The 17282-nt window shown below is 40.4% G+C and overlaps 1 protein-coding gene across 9 annotated transcripts in view; it reads right to left on the bottom strand.

The window, feature by feature from the left end:
* Nucleotides 1–262: 262 nt before the first annotated feature.
* Nucleotides 263–17282, bottom strand: part of LOC126918312 (transient receptor potential-gamma protein) — a 99324-nt gene continuing 82304 nt past the window's right edge. For 7 of the 9 annotated variants that reach the window (XM_050726048.1, XM_050726049.1, XM_050726046.1 and 4 more), the window contains 14 exons: nt 16330–16478; nt 15642–15837; nt 12089–12259; nt 11353–11587; nt 8450–8570; nt 7725–8003; nt 6568–6701; nt 6349–6478; nt 5589–5784; nt 5321–5515; nt 4976–5201; nt 3537–3911; nt 2835–3302; nt 263–2271 (listed from right to left, as the gene is read on the bottom strand). In XM_050726048.1, the coding sequence (XP_050582005.1) occupies nt 2108–2271; nt 2835–3302; nt 3537–3911; nt 4976–5201; nt 5321–5515; nt 5589–5784; nt 6349–6478; nt 6568–6701; nt 7725–8003; nt 8450–8570; nt 11353–11587; nt 12089–12259; nt 15642–15837; nt 16330–16478 (3039 nt within the window). In that variant the 3' untranslated portion in view covers nt 263–2107. The remainder of the gene's footprint in view (nt 2272–2834; nt 3303–3536; nt 3912–4975; nt 5202–5320; nt 5516–5588; nt 5785–6348; nt 6479–6567; nt 6702–7724; nt 8004–8449; nt 8571–11352; nt 11588–12088; nt 12260–15641; nt 15838–16329; nt 16479–17282) is intronic. The other 2 variants (XM_050726043.1, XM_050726044.1) reach the window with 1 other exon arrangement.

Below are 17282 nucleotides of genomic sequence, written 5' to 3'. Positions count from 1 at the left end.
CTTCTGCACTCTTGCCCCCGATCTAACAGATCGCGTATTCTCTATAAAATATCTGACTTCTGATGATGAATGCTGTGCTATCGGAAACGATATTAATTTCGATCGTTAAAAAATTCCGCTAAATTCTATGATTCGTCTTCGAGTTACGATCTATTGTTTCAACCGGCTTAGGTCGTTAATAAAACGTTGGTTCCGTTTTGCGTGTACTCTCGTTCCACTGCATGCTTCTTTCTCACCTTGTTTCGCGTTTCTATTTGTCTCCTTCTTTCTTTTCTTTTTTTTTGTTTGTTTGTTTCTTTACAACGATAACCGCTTCACAAGATAACACTCACTACGACGTTTGCCAAGTGGACATCTAACTTTACATTTACAATAATAATCTCATAAATAATACACGTAGGCGGTATAGTAATTACGTACGGTCTGTCAGGCTCGCGAACTCAAATAGGATACGAAGACGATGGAAATTCGAGTGGATCCTTTGGATAACGAGATTCTCTTCCGCGTTCCTGACACCGGCTTCACATTAATTACAATTATTATCATACGTACACGTAATATCTAGGAAGTAGTACGGATCTTAATCTGTTTTAGGCCTCTACTCGACTACGCTACGACTCGTTCTGTTTTGGTCGTGACACATTTATCTCGTCCTCCCTGCTTCGTAAACCGCTAATAAAGGAAAAAGGATTACCGCGGACGCAGCAAATCGTCTTTGCTAGGATACGCTTCCCTTTTGTCAATGGGAAGAAAAGAAATCGTCGTGTTCGAAGTTTTTCGATTCGTGCAATTCTGCCGTCCGTTTTATCGTTGTCAGCAGATTCTACAATAGTTGTTAGAAATTCCGGAAACGAATATCGACCGGGAGAAACGTATCCTAAATTTCGATTACTTCCTTCCTTTCCCTTATGATAATCGCTTCTTCGTCAGAATAAAAGAGTAAGATAAAAAGAAAAAAAAAATACACTATACGGTTGAGTACGGATCATTGACTAGAGTTCGTTGAATGATAAAATAAAGCAGTAATAGATGACTAGTTGAATGAAAAAATGGGAGAAGATTGTAAAAGAGCACCGATCTTCAGCAGACCAGCTTCCTGAAGCGGCATGCATAAATTCGACATGTTCGCCAGTCCATTAACGTGAACGACGATAACGATTCTTCCAGTTTTTCTGAGTTAATTATAATCGTCCGTAAAATGTTAACGCAACTACCGATCGTCGCAATCCTCTTCTTTCGTATGAGATCGTCCGACTAGTGCTGACTAGGTTAGTTATCGTCGACCCACTTGCCCCTTCCGTTCTGGCAGTAGTAGCAATAGTAATAACAGTATAGTAATAGTAGGTCGTTAGACGATACGGAACGGATCGAAATCATCTCCGTGGAAGTATCATCTGTTCCGATCGTCGTTCTCACGGTATAAAATCATCGGTGATAATGTTTACGCACGGGCAACGATGAGATTAACTCCGATGGCGCGAGCACGTGAAAATGATAAGTTACGTTGGTATGATCATTAGGAACGCGATATAGGTCGACGTGATCGACGCGAGGAAACTTGGACAATTTTAATGAAAATCTTCGCGATGTTTTTTTCGGGGAAACATTTTTTCTCTGAAAGATAAGCGCCGCGCGTTTTCGGTCTGTAACGTGTTCAGAAACTTTGTTTCTCAGAGCGACATAAAGCGCCGCGAAAGTTAATTTTCTTCCCCGGAAACGAGAAAGTTGGCGCGTTAGGTGAAAGACGCTCGTATTAAAGTTATAGTTAGGCTCTCTCCCATTCTTTTCTTCTCCCACGAAACATCGAAGTAAAGGGGGCCGTGATGGGTCGACGAATTCGCGTTGCTCGAGATTCACGGGCGACGTCGCTTATTAAATAATACATGTACATATATATCTATATAGTTTTTTTTGTCTCGGCGAAATGCGTCGTCGCCAAAAAGGCATCATTGTGCGTGTGCCGACGACCACGCGATCTTACGCGATCCTCTTTCGCGATCGATGTCGTCGTTCCAGCCTTTGCTGGTCAGTGGAAATGCAACTCGCCTACGCGCAAATATCGATTCCAGTACGTGATACGTTGCTGCGGAGCGATCGTTGAATCTCCTCAGAGCCATCCTCCGGATACATCGTGGCCGGATATCGGCTCGATACCCGGAAGCCGCTGTAGCTGCGTCGCTGATCCGTTCCTTTTCATGGTCGCTGGGAGAGAACTGCTCGCGACCACGCTCTCCTCCGTCGTTGATGGTGTCAGCGGAGCAGCCGGAACCACTTCGCAACACAAACAAACAACATCTTCTAGCTGTTGCTAGAATTCACTTATGCTCGTATCTGTGCAAATATACTCTAGCATCGTCTTATCGTTTTGATAGCTTACCAGATATACGTAAAAATCTGAATTGTTTCGACTTTGTTCCATTTGAAGATTATTGGAAGTCAAAGTATCAAAGTAAAAAGAGTGGCTCAAGGTTATTTAACCTTCGTCGATCGTACTGGTCCTGAGTCGATCGTAATATATAGAGATATTTCATGTTTGCTACCGTTCAAGATAAAGAGTTATATGTAACTTTCTTTGCAAAGTACAGTTAGGTACATTGTAGAGGTAAAAATTCCCTTTCTCCGATTGGGATTTTTTAAAAATATTCCGTAGATTTACTTCCCCATAAAATAATATACGATAATGTTGCAGCGTTGAACAAAAGTAAAAAGACATCCAATGCCAATTTTCGATATTTTTCAAAGTTACAGATTTCTGAAAAAAGACTACAGCGATCCAGCCACCACCGGACGAGGGTTAAACGATGTTAAACGTTAAAACTACGATAGGGACTCACCAGGTTGCTCGTTAGCGTTGACACCCTCAGGTGTGTCGATACTAGGCTGCTGACTTTGCGTGCCTTCGTGTCTCCTCGGTGGAATCGGCTGTTGACCCAATTCCGGTCCTCTAGTAGGTACGCTGCTGGCTCTCTGTAGTTGTTGTTTCTTTGATACTTTCGAAACGAGAACCGAGGTGATCGGGTACATCGGATTCGTACCGCTGCTGCTCCTCATTCCCGAAGACGCCCTGGAGTCTGAGAAGTTCTTTCGTTTCTTTCGGAGTGCCACCAGCGCGCCTAGACCATGAGCGAACATGTGATGTCCTTCGTGATGATGCGAATGATGCGCGTGATGGGAATGGTGCGTGGCCTGGACTTCGGGTCCAGGGGTCTCCAATGATGATTTTGAGTCCGACGATCCTTCCGATCTTGAACCGCCATCTTCAGAAGCAGGCGAGTACACGGAATCCTCTGAACGAGATCTACCTGAGAAATCAAAAAGAGTCGCTTTTCGCAAACTATGGAAACATACTCTAAATCGAGATTCATTCTATTCTCTAAATACAACAAAAAGTACTAAATTTCTCATAAATATATAGACATTGGTATAATGACAGTTTAATTAAAAAATTTAACCGTGTACAATCATGAACCGACCAAGTGAAATTTTGTTATAATTATTTTTACGGTTATAAATATACAGTTTATCACGTAACTTACCAATTAGCCTCGAGACTCTTCCTCGAACTTTAGCTGCCTCGATAAGGTTTTCCCACCTCTTCTTCTTGGAACTTCCCCTAATTCTGCGACTCTGCCTGCTCGTACCGAGTCCCGGAACGCTGTTAGTACTGGTGTGATGTGGACTCTTCTTTGGTGTGGCGCCTGGTCCAAATATCCCGCTCAAGGTCGAACCAAATATCTCGTGGGAGTTTTCCTGTTGCACTTGTTGCAGCGACGCTGTAAATTCGTCAACCGGCGGTAGACTGCCACTTCCACTGGGTTGAGGGGCGATATTGAATCCCTTCATTAGACGTCGCTCCTTCTGACGATTCTTCTTACCCCCCGCACCTATGGACAGCTCTTTAAGGCTACCGTCTATGGGGCAGAGAGAAAAACCAAAGACTACTCTGAAGCAGCTACCAAAAAACTGAAAGGGTCTTGGCAAATGCCTGTGCGTGTCTGTGTTACCGATTAATTACGTTCATTCGTTAACAACATTAATGCGATAAGCGTCTGTTCGTAACTTGGATTTTGGCAAGTATTCCCGTTATACATTAAATCGAACCAACCAGCTACGAAACAATATTCGCGCCAAACGATCCTTGATTGCATTAATTATACCGCCGGGGTTCACCGAATGATTAATAGCGTTCCAGTAACGAACTTCGAAACTTTCATTTACGAAGGATGAAGCTAGCAAACCCCTTCTTAATGTCGTAGTCGTGTCACGATATAAGGCTTCCACCAACTTGATACGCTTTACGAACATAACTCCAAGGGATCGTGCATAGGGAACATAAGATAGAAACGGAGAATTCTATGAAAACATAGGATACTACACAGAGTGTCACAAAATATGTGGAGGATACTTATTTGAGGGTCGATTCTAGACACGGCGAGAAAGACTCATGTACAAAATTATTATTTGAGCCATATCTTTTAAGATGTAAATAATTTTATTTTACGCTAAAAATATGTGTAAAAATACGTATGATATAAACAGATTTCCTCTAGCATTCTTACACTTCATAACTCTAGGATACAATAAATCAAAGTTGAATTTCGCATGTTATATTTAATTTCTTTCTTTTCCTTCAAAGTGAGAAACTCGTGTTTCGCTTGATAGTGTAACTGAGACAGAAAGAAAGATGCGTCAGCTGATTCATCGATGCCAGTCCTATTTCTGGCGTAAAACGAAATTGTTTATAACATAAAGAATAAACCTCAAACAACAGTTTAACTATTAGTTTAGCGTCTAAAATCGACTTTATAAGTATCCTTCATCATAGATATATATTGCAACACTATGTATGATATTACAGATTATAGTAGGATACCATGAAATATTACAAATTCTACAAGACTATCACACGAAACCGAAATACACAATTAGTGTCTATAAAGTTATCATATTGTTTCAATCGTGCAACTGAGCTCACCAGTTCCAGCGCCACTGGCTGTGGACGTGTTCATGCCGGAATTTTTTAAAATCTCGATCAATTCGCATCTCAGAGCGCTGATATCTTGTTTAATCTCGTTCACGTCGTCTTCTGTCACACCCTCGCTCTCCGCTTTCCTTTGCTCCACCGTCACATATCTTCTCACCAAATTCCTCATAATACTTTGATACCTAAAGTCTCTTTCCGATGCTTGCTTAACTTTTCTCTATTAGACAAACAAGATTACCAAATTACCAAATGTTTGTGGTCATGATACGTTCCATCGAATATCCGGTGATGAAATTAGCAACGTTTTGATTTAAAGCTAATTCGAATTAATCTCACTCTGATCGTTCTCATGTGCTCCTTCTTGGCAGCTCTGCTATGGCCACACAGCTTCCGATACAACCACTGGCCCATGTACCAAACGCTCTTCGGAGTCGGGATGATGTTAAACGGTGGTGGAGCCGTGCCACCCTCCTCGAAATAGCTGATCCAGAGTTTGCTCCTGGCGAACTTCCATTCGATATCGGCACGTTCCTGATTCCAATGACAAAGGAAATGTCCTCTATTTATGTCACAACGACGATCAAACAGATAAAGATTAACTCACAGAGATCAACTGATAGGAATGGTTCATCATGGCGATTAATAGATTCAATAGTACGACGATGTTGATCACCGAGTACGTGCCGAACATCAGCATGCCCCAGAACCTGGTGAACGCTTTAATGCCATCCAGTTCGAAGCTCTCGAGGTCGACTAGTCCGAACACGGCCCAGAATAGCGTTTGCGCGGTTTCGAACAAACTGACGAAAGAATAACGATCATGTCCCAATGATTTTTCAACTTTAATTAATATAATTTTTCTTAAGTCGCCCCCCAAATGTGGGGTATAATATAATTTCCCACGTTTTTTACTTTATCATCTAATTAAGAAATTCGTAGATTGTAGAGAAAGACACGATAAATCGCATTCTTTATTTTCTGTACAATACATTATCTTGTCAATCAATTTTGTATCACCGAAATTGATTTTTCATTAAATTTGCTTACGCGGTTCTCTTGAAAAATATTTACATCAAAAATATCGATTTCGAAAGTATTGCTCATTGCTACTTAGAAGATATTGCGGTTAGTGTCTTTTCCTTTTACAAAATTGCATTTATTACTGAAGATTTTATATTTTTGAATCGGAAAGATTGCTCCCCCTTTCGATTATGTTATATGAAGCTGTAAACCAACAAACGTTAAATAACATCAAAATCGGAAGATCAATTAGATTATACTCAACATATTTCTTTAATACATCTATACTTAACAAGATTCATAATCTTCATTTAGAAGTTACTATATCAAAAAGTAGCACGTACTTTGCAAATCTACGCCAAACGATGCAAGCGTTCGAATCGGTCGTGACGTTGGTGTTACCAGAATAAGCCATCGCGGTCGGGCACCGTTTCTTCTCCATATCCGCGTAGTACCATAGCAGCTGGTTTAGACCTAAGTTAACGAATAACGTCGTTTCGTGAGAGTTATTTCAGTCATGGTTTTTACACGGATCGACCCGTGGAATTGACACGGAGATTTACCGCAGGAAAAGGCGAATAGCACCAGCACATAGAGGAAGAAGAACTTCATGATGTCCATCACCATCCTAGACAGGGAGACTTGCAGTGGACCGAGGTGAGGATTTACGGAGAAAATGTAGACGAGTTTCAGAGAGCTGCAAGTAGATCGATAGACCAGTCGCGTTGCGTTTGATCGTATGTGCGACTGAAGAGCGTGAAATTGAAATTTATGCTGAAAGAGTGCTGCCTAATTACATTTCTCGGGATTTCACGAGATATCGTGCAAAGAACTCTCCAAAGCGTACTAGAGTACTTCTCAATTACCCTTTTCACACGTAACCGTGAAATTTTATGCGTTAGAAAATTGCTGGCGCCAAGTGACATTTCAAATAATGTAATTGTTTGAAATAGAACATTCTAAAGTTGTGGTATTAACGAAAATACTTGCTAATTTGAGGACTTACATATTTAGTTTCTATTGAACATGAACAATGGCTCAGGAAATCTCATCAATATAATTATGACAGTCGTGCCTGGTTACCAATGTTCATGATATATTTTAGAAAGTTTCGTACAACAAAATTGATATATTTATAAAAATTTTCTATGATTTGTGCTCAAATATAATATTTTGAGTCAGTGTTGGCTAGTAGGTATTGGGTTGTTTGAAGAATTCGTAGCGTTTTTGGCAATCGATTTAACTTATTTTATTCTATATATCGTACGTTTGATAAGGTTTGGAGAAAACTATTTGTTATATAATTTTGCAAAATCCTGTTTCCTATTGTGCATCGAATGGATTAGTTAAACGTTTATCGACAATTTTCCTCGTTTTCTACATATCAACCATATCTTTACAGGACATTTATTCTGTGAAAAGAAATATTGCAGAAGCCTACGCAAGGACTGTGTCAATAAATTCTTTGCCGAGAGAATTACGTATACAGACACTACAAGAAACTTAGTATTAAAAGTTTATCAAAAGAAATGATATATTCTATAACGTACAATTTTCAAACTGTGTCCAAATTTCTCTACGAATTTTCCAAACAATCCATCATCAAACAATTATTCGTTAAATATCTGGCTCTGTGAACTACGTGAAAATTTTAACAATAATTCAAATAAATGTTTTTAGCAAGAAAGAATAGGATGAAGAAAATAAATTCAGTGAAGACCTGAATATGTTGGCGGCGGAGAAAAGACCCTCGGATATGAGCATTGGATCCCACGTATCCCATTGTTCGCGTTGCAGCTCGATCATGGATCCGGACTTCTGGGTTTCTTTTTGCACCCTGTAGTAAGCGACCACCCTGAGCGCGGCCGTAGCTACGTATAAGGAGTTGGTAACGAAGTCGATCACGTTCCACATGTCGTTCACGTACTCCTCGAGGCCGACGTCCCACAGCTGCTTTACTTCGGACCAAATCAGGCCGGATACCCAGGCCAGGATGAACCTACGATACGTCGTACAGGTTTGTCGATATTCTCCCCATTTTCTCGAAATCGGCTTTCTCCTGGGAGTATCGCTGGCTCAACTTAAAAGCGTTTCGAGAAATGCGTTTCCCAATTTCACGTATATTATTCCCTTTACAGGGAATAATATACTGTCAGTTTGGGAGAAGAAGTCGTTTCAAGAGGTGCCACGAGGGACGGGTGGCTACCGAGAGTGTTTATTTTTGGGAAGTCAGTTTTATTTGGGTTGCGCCACTAGAATTTAGTAGAAGCTAGAGCTGTAGTGGAAGGATGATGCAAGGTATCGTCGAGTGGATTGAGTTTCCAGCGCACCGAGGAAATATTCTTAGGAAAAATAACAATCGATATCTGCCGCGTTTTTATTTAGCATCGCTTTGTCCGATTCCACGTGAACGCAGAGAAACATTGATTAAGAATATTGTCTTACCATTCGACGATCGTCGGAGCAGCGCCTCTTTTCGTCGGTGCTGGTTCGTGCTCTATGACATCGTGACCCATCCAGTTCCCGATCACGCTTTCTATCCTTTGACTAGCCAGAATCAACATGACTGCAGACAAATGTGAATTCATATTATTTATAATGACATTTTATTTCATTTCGGTCATATAAGAATATGACTATTTAATGTTGTCGTTTTATTTTTCGTTACACAAAATCACGTTCTTTTTTTTTTTGATACGAAGGGTACCTTTTTGGTTATACCAATTTTTGTAAAAACTCATTAAACGATACAAGTCGGAAATGTTTAATCTTTTGTATAATAAGTTAGTGAAGTGTATCATAAGACAAGGATCGACGAAGAAATTTGTTTTCGAAGAACTATCTTATTTCTTACACTTCCTTTCAACAAAAATGGGTTAAGTTAAAAAACCAGTGCAAATTCGAGTTTTATTTTATTCTGTGAAAAATATATGTAATACCATAATTCAACATATGCGAACGTTTATCTGGATGAACATATCCGTGTTTAAATTGGGAATCGGTGATACCATACCATGAATATTATAGCTATTTCTTCAAATATCTCAAAGTGTGGTTTTCCAACTTGTACCTACCGTTTCTCAACTCGTGTGTATAATTATGTCGCATAATCGAGCATGTAAAGGGTGCATATTCGGTTAAATGGCATAACCAATCATGTTTGCGCGTGTGATGCGTGATTACACAAGATAGATCGATTGATCGATTGACTGTGATTTTCGAACGTATTTACGTACAAGTGATGTATGCATCATGCTTATATATATATAGGTATATATGAGATAGTGATGCTATCATGATACGTAAAAGGTTTCGCGACGTGCGAAGCGATTTACAGAGAGATAGCGATTTAACTTGTCTCTGCTGAGATATGATTGGGATTTTCCGAGGTATGACTGAAATTTTACCGAAGATGCGCGCTGTTTCAGTATTCTTTGTACCTCGTATCTATCTTCCATCGTACGTTGTACTCGTGCAAAGGGGACATTGACCAAGTGTTACGTGGGGATGCTCGTCGAGGAAGTGGGAACGTACACCTCTGTGGAATATTCGAGGGGGTACGAGTTATGTGGCGGAAACCATTAGGTTGGTCGTTGCATGACCATTTGGAAACTGCGAAAAGTTTATGACAGGATCTCGGCTACTGAACTATGGGAAAGTGTCGCGGAGAAGTTAAAAATGCATGGCATCGAAAATCCGTTAAATTACTCACGTACCGTCTGAGTGCTGGCTCGTAGATGGTCGTAGTGCTACAATTCTATTTCTCAAAAATAAAGCTGGTTTAACGAAACCTTCGGTACATCGCGTTGCGACAGTCATCGTATGTAATCGACAGTTAAAATGAAAAATGGAAATACAGGAAAGACACGTTTTTATGTAATTGCAGCGAAATGTGTTAGCAACGTGACGTAACTCTAAACTGGTCTATTAGAATTCTACGAGACATTGCTGTAATTGCGAGGCTTACAACTATAATGGGTTCAAGTTACATCTTTGCGTAACATTGTTTCAGGCAAACTCGATAATAGGGACGATGCGGTGTATCGAATCTGTATGTCGCCTTAAAGCACTTGACAACTTCGTACGATAGTGTTGGAAACTCCAAATCACTCTGAACAGATGTGCAACATCGTAGATTGATCTTCTTCGAAGATCACTTACCGATCGAAAAACGATAGAAACAGCTATTGGATTCGGCGATTTACATACAGGCTAATCTCCACGATCACATCGGGTCAAATATTACCCTCGTATGTGTGCGGGACTAACCACGTACTACGGTCGACGAGATTAACTTGGCTTATTCCTGAATAATCTCTCGAAATTCCTTACGCCTTGGTCGCGTCCTCGAGGAGTACATTATCTCGCCGCGCTTCCCGTGACTCAAAATATCGTTAGTTTAACTTCGAGGTCAATTATGCTTTTCGCGAATGCCTGGAACCTGGCCTGGAACTTGCTGCCTTTGCTTCAGCTATCTGAATGCCGCTCTCTAGACCGTTCTCTAACTGAATCTCCCCGGCCGAGTTTCTAACTGCTGTTGTATTCAAACCTGTGACCATTTTCGTCACGAAACATCTTGATAAAAATTCCGAGTATTTACTCGAAAGTTTGAATAATGGGGGAGAAAAACGCGAGGCAAAGTAACAGTATAGATACGCTCTCGTATCTAATAAAATTTACCATTATGGAATACATTCGTGCCATTTAATTATCATATTAAGGAAATAAAGAATGTCGGAGGTCCCGAGTGTCCCCGATTCAGTGCTGTATACTATAATTTTGCGGTGGGATTCGGTAGCTTTAATTCGATTAAGGGTGTTCCCGTTTTCAAATGTTTATCGTTTCCCCGTAATGATGGTTAATGTCTCAAATTTAGAGCATTACCGCACTCTGCTATTATTGGTAGTGAGAGGTATTCGCGAATCGCGGTTGCCATGAGAGGTATTTGTAAACTGTTTAGAAGCGGGTCTCTGCGTTTGATTCGCTGACGTGAGGAAAGGTAAAATACGTTTCCGAGAGGAACGAGGTTGAACGCATTCTCGTACGCCTGAAGGAAACGAGCGAGCCAGCTGTTTGGAAAAAAGAGAAAGTCATGAACCAACTTTGATCGAGGTTAATTTTAGAACGTGCTGGAAACAGCTTGCAGCAGTGATGAAGCAAGATGTAGTCGATCGACGCGACGCACAGTGCGGCATTTGAATGAGGATTCGGCTCAAGAATCAAAAGTCGTTGGCCACGTTCGTCACGTTCGCACGTTCGCACGTTCGCAGAACAGGTTCGCACGTTTACAAGCCATGTCTTCGCGTTTCGACGAGGCAAAACTTGGTAGAAAGGAGGAAGATACTTACAAAGAAAAGTGAAATACGAGGCCGAGTGACAGATGAACTTGATGAACGGTTTCCTCATGGTCTGGCCGACCACGCTGTGGGGCGCGATGATGTATGCAACGCTGAAGAAAGGAAAGAGGACGCCGATCCTGACGATCTCCAGCGCCTGGAGGACCATGTTTTTCCTTCGGAAGCCTGGAAGACCTTCGTACCAAATCGATGCGAGTAACTGCTGCACGTTGGGATGCGCCACGAACTGGAAATTTCGAGATAATCTAATATCGGTCGACAGTTTCCGGTCATGTAACTAGCAAATTGTACATATTAAGGTCTAATTTAGAAATTAGGACTCATCGCGAATGATCCATCTAGGATCTAACGACATTATATCTACACTTCGCTCTTGTGCAATCTTCTTAATCTTTTGTACCTTACTGGCGTTGAGAGATATTGATATTTTGGAATTTTTTTGTTGGTTAATAATAAAAAATAATAACGAATAATTATGGATTGTATAATATCTTCTTTTCCATCGGTGAACGTATAAAGATTTTCTTAAAACATCGAAAGATTTTTCACTGATCGAGACGAAAGTCTAATTGAGACATTAAAATTCGAGGATCGCGGTAACATTAAAAGCAATTTGATCGTATGCATTATTCGCGTTAGATTCTATTCAAGCAATCTTTTTTTTTCGATAATATACAATTTTTTCTTTTACGATTCGCTTGAGAAATATAAAAGTTCGAACAGTTACCTTTTTCTGCCGAAGTTTAATAGCGAGTTTCAGCCGGTTCAGGTGCATCCTTTCGCCGTGCTCGAACGCTGGCCCGGTGGGATCGTGATTTAGGAGTACCTCCAGCTCGTAGGAACTTCTAGTGTGATCCAGTAAAGCAGTAGCAAAGTCTTGGCATTGTCTTCTAAGCTCCTAGAATCGCAACATTGCCGTTTCGAGAAGCGAGCACGCGAGGCGCGAAACAAGTTCTGTCAACAACGCGGAAGGACGGTATTATTCGCCGGTGTTTCTCTACAGAAGCGTTGCTACTTTCGTTGACGGAAGTTTCTTCGGCGGTGCTTCTGCAAGTAAGCTGCGACCTCGTTAGCGAAACTTTTTTCTCAAACGTATACGGGTGACGCCGTTTTTCTCGAAAACGATGGCTCTTGAAAACGGCTCTTAAAAGAAGCTGTATCGAATTTTAAGGACACTTGGAGGCCCGTATCGTTCGTTTCGAGGGAAATTGCGAAGAGAAGCATGAATAAGAGCGATAAAAAGATTCAGATCGAAGACAGGTCGTTTGTCAATCGAGTTGTCGGGGGACAATCGGCCATTCGGCGCGATTCGAGACCTTCGAAAAAACGCGGAGTAATCTCGTGGAAACTTTATTCCCGCGAACGAAGGATAGGGAGAAATCGGTCGGTAATTTATTTCCCTTTAGTGCTCGTCGATCGCTTGGAAGATTTAAACGATCATCTGCAGCAATTTGTTCGAACGTTATTGCATTTAAATTGATAGGTACAAAGTGACGGGTGTGTTTAATCGGCTAGGCAATCAAAAAAGAAGAAAATATGTTGAACATTGAAAGAAACGAGCGACTCAGCTATATCACACAAAGTAAGAATAAAAGAATTGTGATTTCAGAGACATTCCGTATAATGTTCCATGGAATATTCTCGTGAAATAATAGTTTGACAAAAGGAGATCCAAGATGGCCGGCAAACGATAGACCGTCGCTCGATACGACAAAAAAGGGCCGAAAAGAGAAGCGAGAAGTTTTTATCGCGCCACGAGAAAGGAAAGTTGGACGAGGGTTGGTCGTCTATAATTCATTCTCGTTAATCGATTGCCAATCTCATTATAGGCTTAATCAATCCGCCAACGACGATGAATTATTTTCGTTCGATCGTTATTCGAAATTCGAAGCGCAATCTTTCGCGATCGATAAAAGAAACATTGAAAGTATTTCTAAGTAATGTTCATTGTGCGTTCATTATCCGACGAAATTTTCATTGTCTGGTAACTAGAAAATACAGCGCGTTTTTCGGAAAAGATAGAAACGTGCGAACGAACAGGAATCCGGTGCAGCCCTGTTCCGCCTGGAGTTACGCGCCAAAGCAAACATTTATGACATCAAAGCGCCATACCAAACTGTTCAAACGTTCGCTAATATCTGCGAGTGGCCATGTACTTCGAGATCAAGCTAACGAGACATTAATATCCGTCGTCGCGTCGACCATGAAACTTTCATCGAGACGTTTCGCCTAGTGTTATTTCGTTTTCTCTAGAGTAGTTTAGAGGAAGGACACTCGCGAGTATTTCGAGACTTTCGTGAATCGAAAACGACCACGTGCGCTCGAGCTGTTTACAAGAATTAACAACGATCGCGTTTACAACGCGAGAAAGACGACGCTTTGCGTCAACAAAGATGGCCGACAGAAATAAGCAGACCGCGTCGTACTGGAAAATGCACGAGCCGTTTCTTCGTATTAATTTCCTTTCATGCGTGCCCCGACTCGTGTCGACATCGATATTTGCCAGCTTAAATGTCAGATTCGCCGGAAGGATCCCGAATAAACAATTTGTACAAGACCTGTATAGATATCTTTGCGAAGCATCGATTTGCATTATATTGATTTATTTTGTTCCTTTCTACATTCATGAATTCCGGTGATCTGCGAATTTTCCATTTGAGAGTCTGGAACATCTCTACGGGGCAAAAGCATCCTTCCCGCGCGAACAAACGAAATAAATGACGGGAATAATATACGACTTATACGACCTTATAAAGAAACCTATACGTTTCAATCTACGTCGGAGGAATACATATACGTGGCGCCACATTCTTTCGCAAGCTTATGTCAACCCTAACTTTCTCATCTTCGTGCACCATTTTCGTTATATCTTTAGAAGATCCTACCCATAATATCTGGGAAAATATTTTTGTATTTTTTTTTTTTTTTTTTCTAGCCACATAGTATCATGTAGTATGTATACTATTCACATTCATAAGTATCTGGACACTGGTCGATTTATGGTATCAATATGAGAAGCGTACAAATTAATGACGAATCAGCAATACTGTTTTAGAATCGAATTACAAAACGTGTATTTGATATATATTTATTAAATGTCGATCTCTCGGTCGTCAGACTATAAAACACTAAATTGCTCGTTGAAAAACATGACGATAAAGTATATATTTTACTGTCTACATGTAATCACAAATTTTATTAATTAAATTATTTAACCACAAATGGTATTTACTTTAGGTTTGGAAGACCGACTTAATCTACTTTTCAATTGTGATACCAAAAAATTGTAAGTAGTTCCATAATAACCAATTGGTTTAACCAACCGATCTAATAGCGTCATAATAGCGTGTAACCACAAATTTTATTAATTAAATTATTTAACCACAAATGGTATTTACTTTAGGTTTAGAAGACCCACCTTAATTTACCTTTCAATTCAGAAATGAAAAAATTGTAACATAGATAATTCCATAATAACCAATTGGTTCGACCTACCGACCTAATAGCGTCATAATATTTTATTATACGGAGCTGTGATGATTTTAAAGGATAATATCATCGTACCTCTATTTATCCATAATCGTACAATTGAAATATATAACTTGTTAAAAATAAGCAGGTTTTTTTAAATATTTCCGATCATTAGCAGCGCAAAGAACGTAGGGCAGATACGCTACGGTAAATTTCGTTTCGTAGATGGGTTTGCAGAAGAAGTAATTGAACGACGAGGAAAGTGGGCCAAAAGGGTTGAGAAGCGAGCAAACTCCGAAGTTCAACGGTTGTTTTATGTAATCTTCCCCTTGTGGCTTCACGGATACGTTCTCCAAGCGGGGGGAGGGAGCGTCGCGTTTCCATGGTTAAATTGAACGTTAGATTCTATTTTCCGGCGTAATCGGGTACTTTAAACGAACATCAAATAAAATCGAAAGTATGGTAACTAGACTATAGACAAAATAACATCGCCTTCTGCTTATCGAAGACGAAATCCTTTGAAAGGAGAGGCAAGTTATCTTGTCGTGGCACTCTTCCATTAGAGTTGCACTCTTACATCAAGTTAAAGTTACGCTGTTCCATGCCACGATTCAATTCACCCTTACTATTAGAAGGAGAATTCCAGTATATCGATTTTAATCTCTTTTTCCAAAGCATAAAAAAACACGTCGATAACATCGTTTTAACATTGTTTTATTAAACGTTGAATTCCTTTCTTTTCCTATATCGACTTTCTATCCCCTATCGTCTTTACCGAGGCAATACACACCGTTACTTAATTGTCTCACCTGGTATTCGCACTTAAACTCGTGCTCGAGGAACGAGAGTCGCCGAAGTTCCCAAGAGAGCTCGAACGCAGTTAGGATGGGATCCTTTGAGGAAAGAGCGATCAAGGACGGCGATGCTAGAGCTCTGTATGCGTTTATTCGGCTCCTGGAATGCCTCAGAGAATCCTCTCTCCTCGATGTTACACACTCGTCGCACCTGCTCATGAATAAATGCCATCATCGTAATCAATATTATTATGACTCTAGTTAGGGATTTTCCGCTCTGTTTGTAAACTTTCGGATGTTGAGTTTCGTGTAAGAGGATAGACGTAGTATTTACGATAGATATTATTGAGAGAAGTGAAATTTCACCCTATGCTTAGGAATTCGTGTAAGAGGATAGACGTAGTATTTACGATAGATATTATTGAGAGAAGTGAAATTTCACTCTATGCTTAGGAATTGGGGATTATGTTTGGCTGCGTAAAGGTTGCGTTGTAGATAGCCTAACTGATTGGTATACGCGGGCTTCGCTCGAATATCGCATGCCATGCTAAACCAGTACGGGAAATTAATCAACGTGAAACGTATACTTAACAAGGGATTGTTACGTTTCTCACGTCTACAGCTTCTCGCGTCAGATTTACTTATGAAGAAAATTTCGTAATTATGGGGAGGATGAAAGAAGCTTTGTTTGAAGACTGCTCACCCGCAACGAACATCGTGTGGCATAGGTAACGTGGATCCGCGGTCCAACAGGATCTTAATAATCTCGTAGTTATCCCTATGAGCGGCTAAGATCAGGGGTGTAATGTCTGGTGTGAAGGTTGCGGTGTCCGATGGCAGCGCTTCCCAGCTCTGGAACACAAACGTATAAACTTATATTATATATATTGCAATATGAAGCAATCGTTCTTTAGATAGAGCGTAGAAGAAATTCGTAGATCGCGAATTTACGTTAATCTTACGACGAATACGCGAGCAAATGTATAATAAAAAATTTGCAGGGTAAGCACAAGAGAGATGTTACGTGGATTGAAAAAGTTGATTTGAATTCTTTCAAATATATGTAATATATTTTATTTCTTTTTTTCTTTTTCGTAGGAATGAAACAACTCGTTAGAAATTAATAGCAAGGACATAAAGAAGAAGATTACGTTCAAGAGATTAGGGTTAATAGATTAATTGAAACAAATAAACGAAATGGGTCTCATGTTGCGACACGCGACGATAATGAAACTGTTATTTCGTTTTTCCATTCTGAAATAACTACGATAGATCATCTTTCTCGTACTTGCCCTGCTTCTTTAATAATCGACGCGCTTGGCAAACTAATAAAACATCGCGATAGAGGCAAGGGGGACCATGATAATTATTTCCGATGGTAAAGTAAGCCGATTCCTCCCTTGGAAAAGAGGGATAAAAGCTGATTAAGCTTCCTCTCGTCAACAATTCCGCGACCCTCTCGTCTTTATTTTCCCGTTTTCCCCGATGTCCAGTTGGCGTGAATTTGGCCTGTATACGGGTGCAAGCGATTTTTCAAGCTCTGACGGAAATGAGATTCGGTCAGCTGGCTTTCATCGAGAAATGCTTTCATCGAGACACGCTTTGTTGCGAGCGACGGTCAACGACGGAAAACTCTTCGGATTACCTGATTAAAAT

Source organism: Bombus affinis, chromosome 7, assembly GCF_024516045.1.
Source record: "Bombus affinis isolate iyBomAffi1 chromosome 7, iyBomAffi1.2, whole genome shotgun sequence".
Taxonomy (NCBI): domain Eukaryota; kingdom Metazoa; phylum Arthropoda; class Insecta; order Hymenoptera; family Apidae; genus Bombus; species Bombus affinis.
Note: the sequence above shows the minus strand (reverse complement) of the source record. Positions and strands in the feature narration are given on the sequence as shown.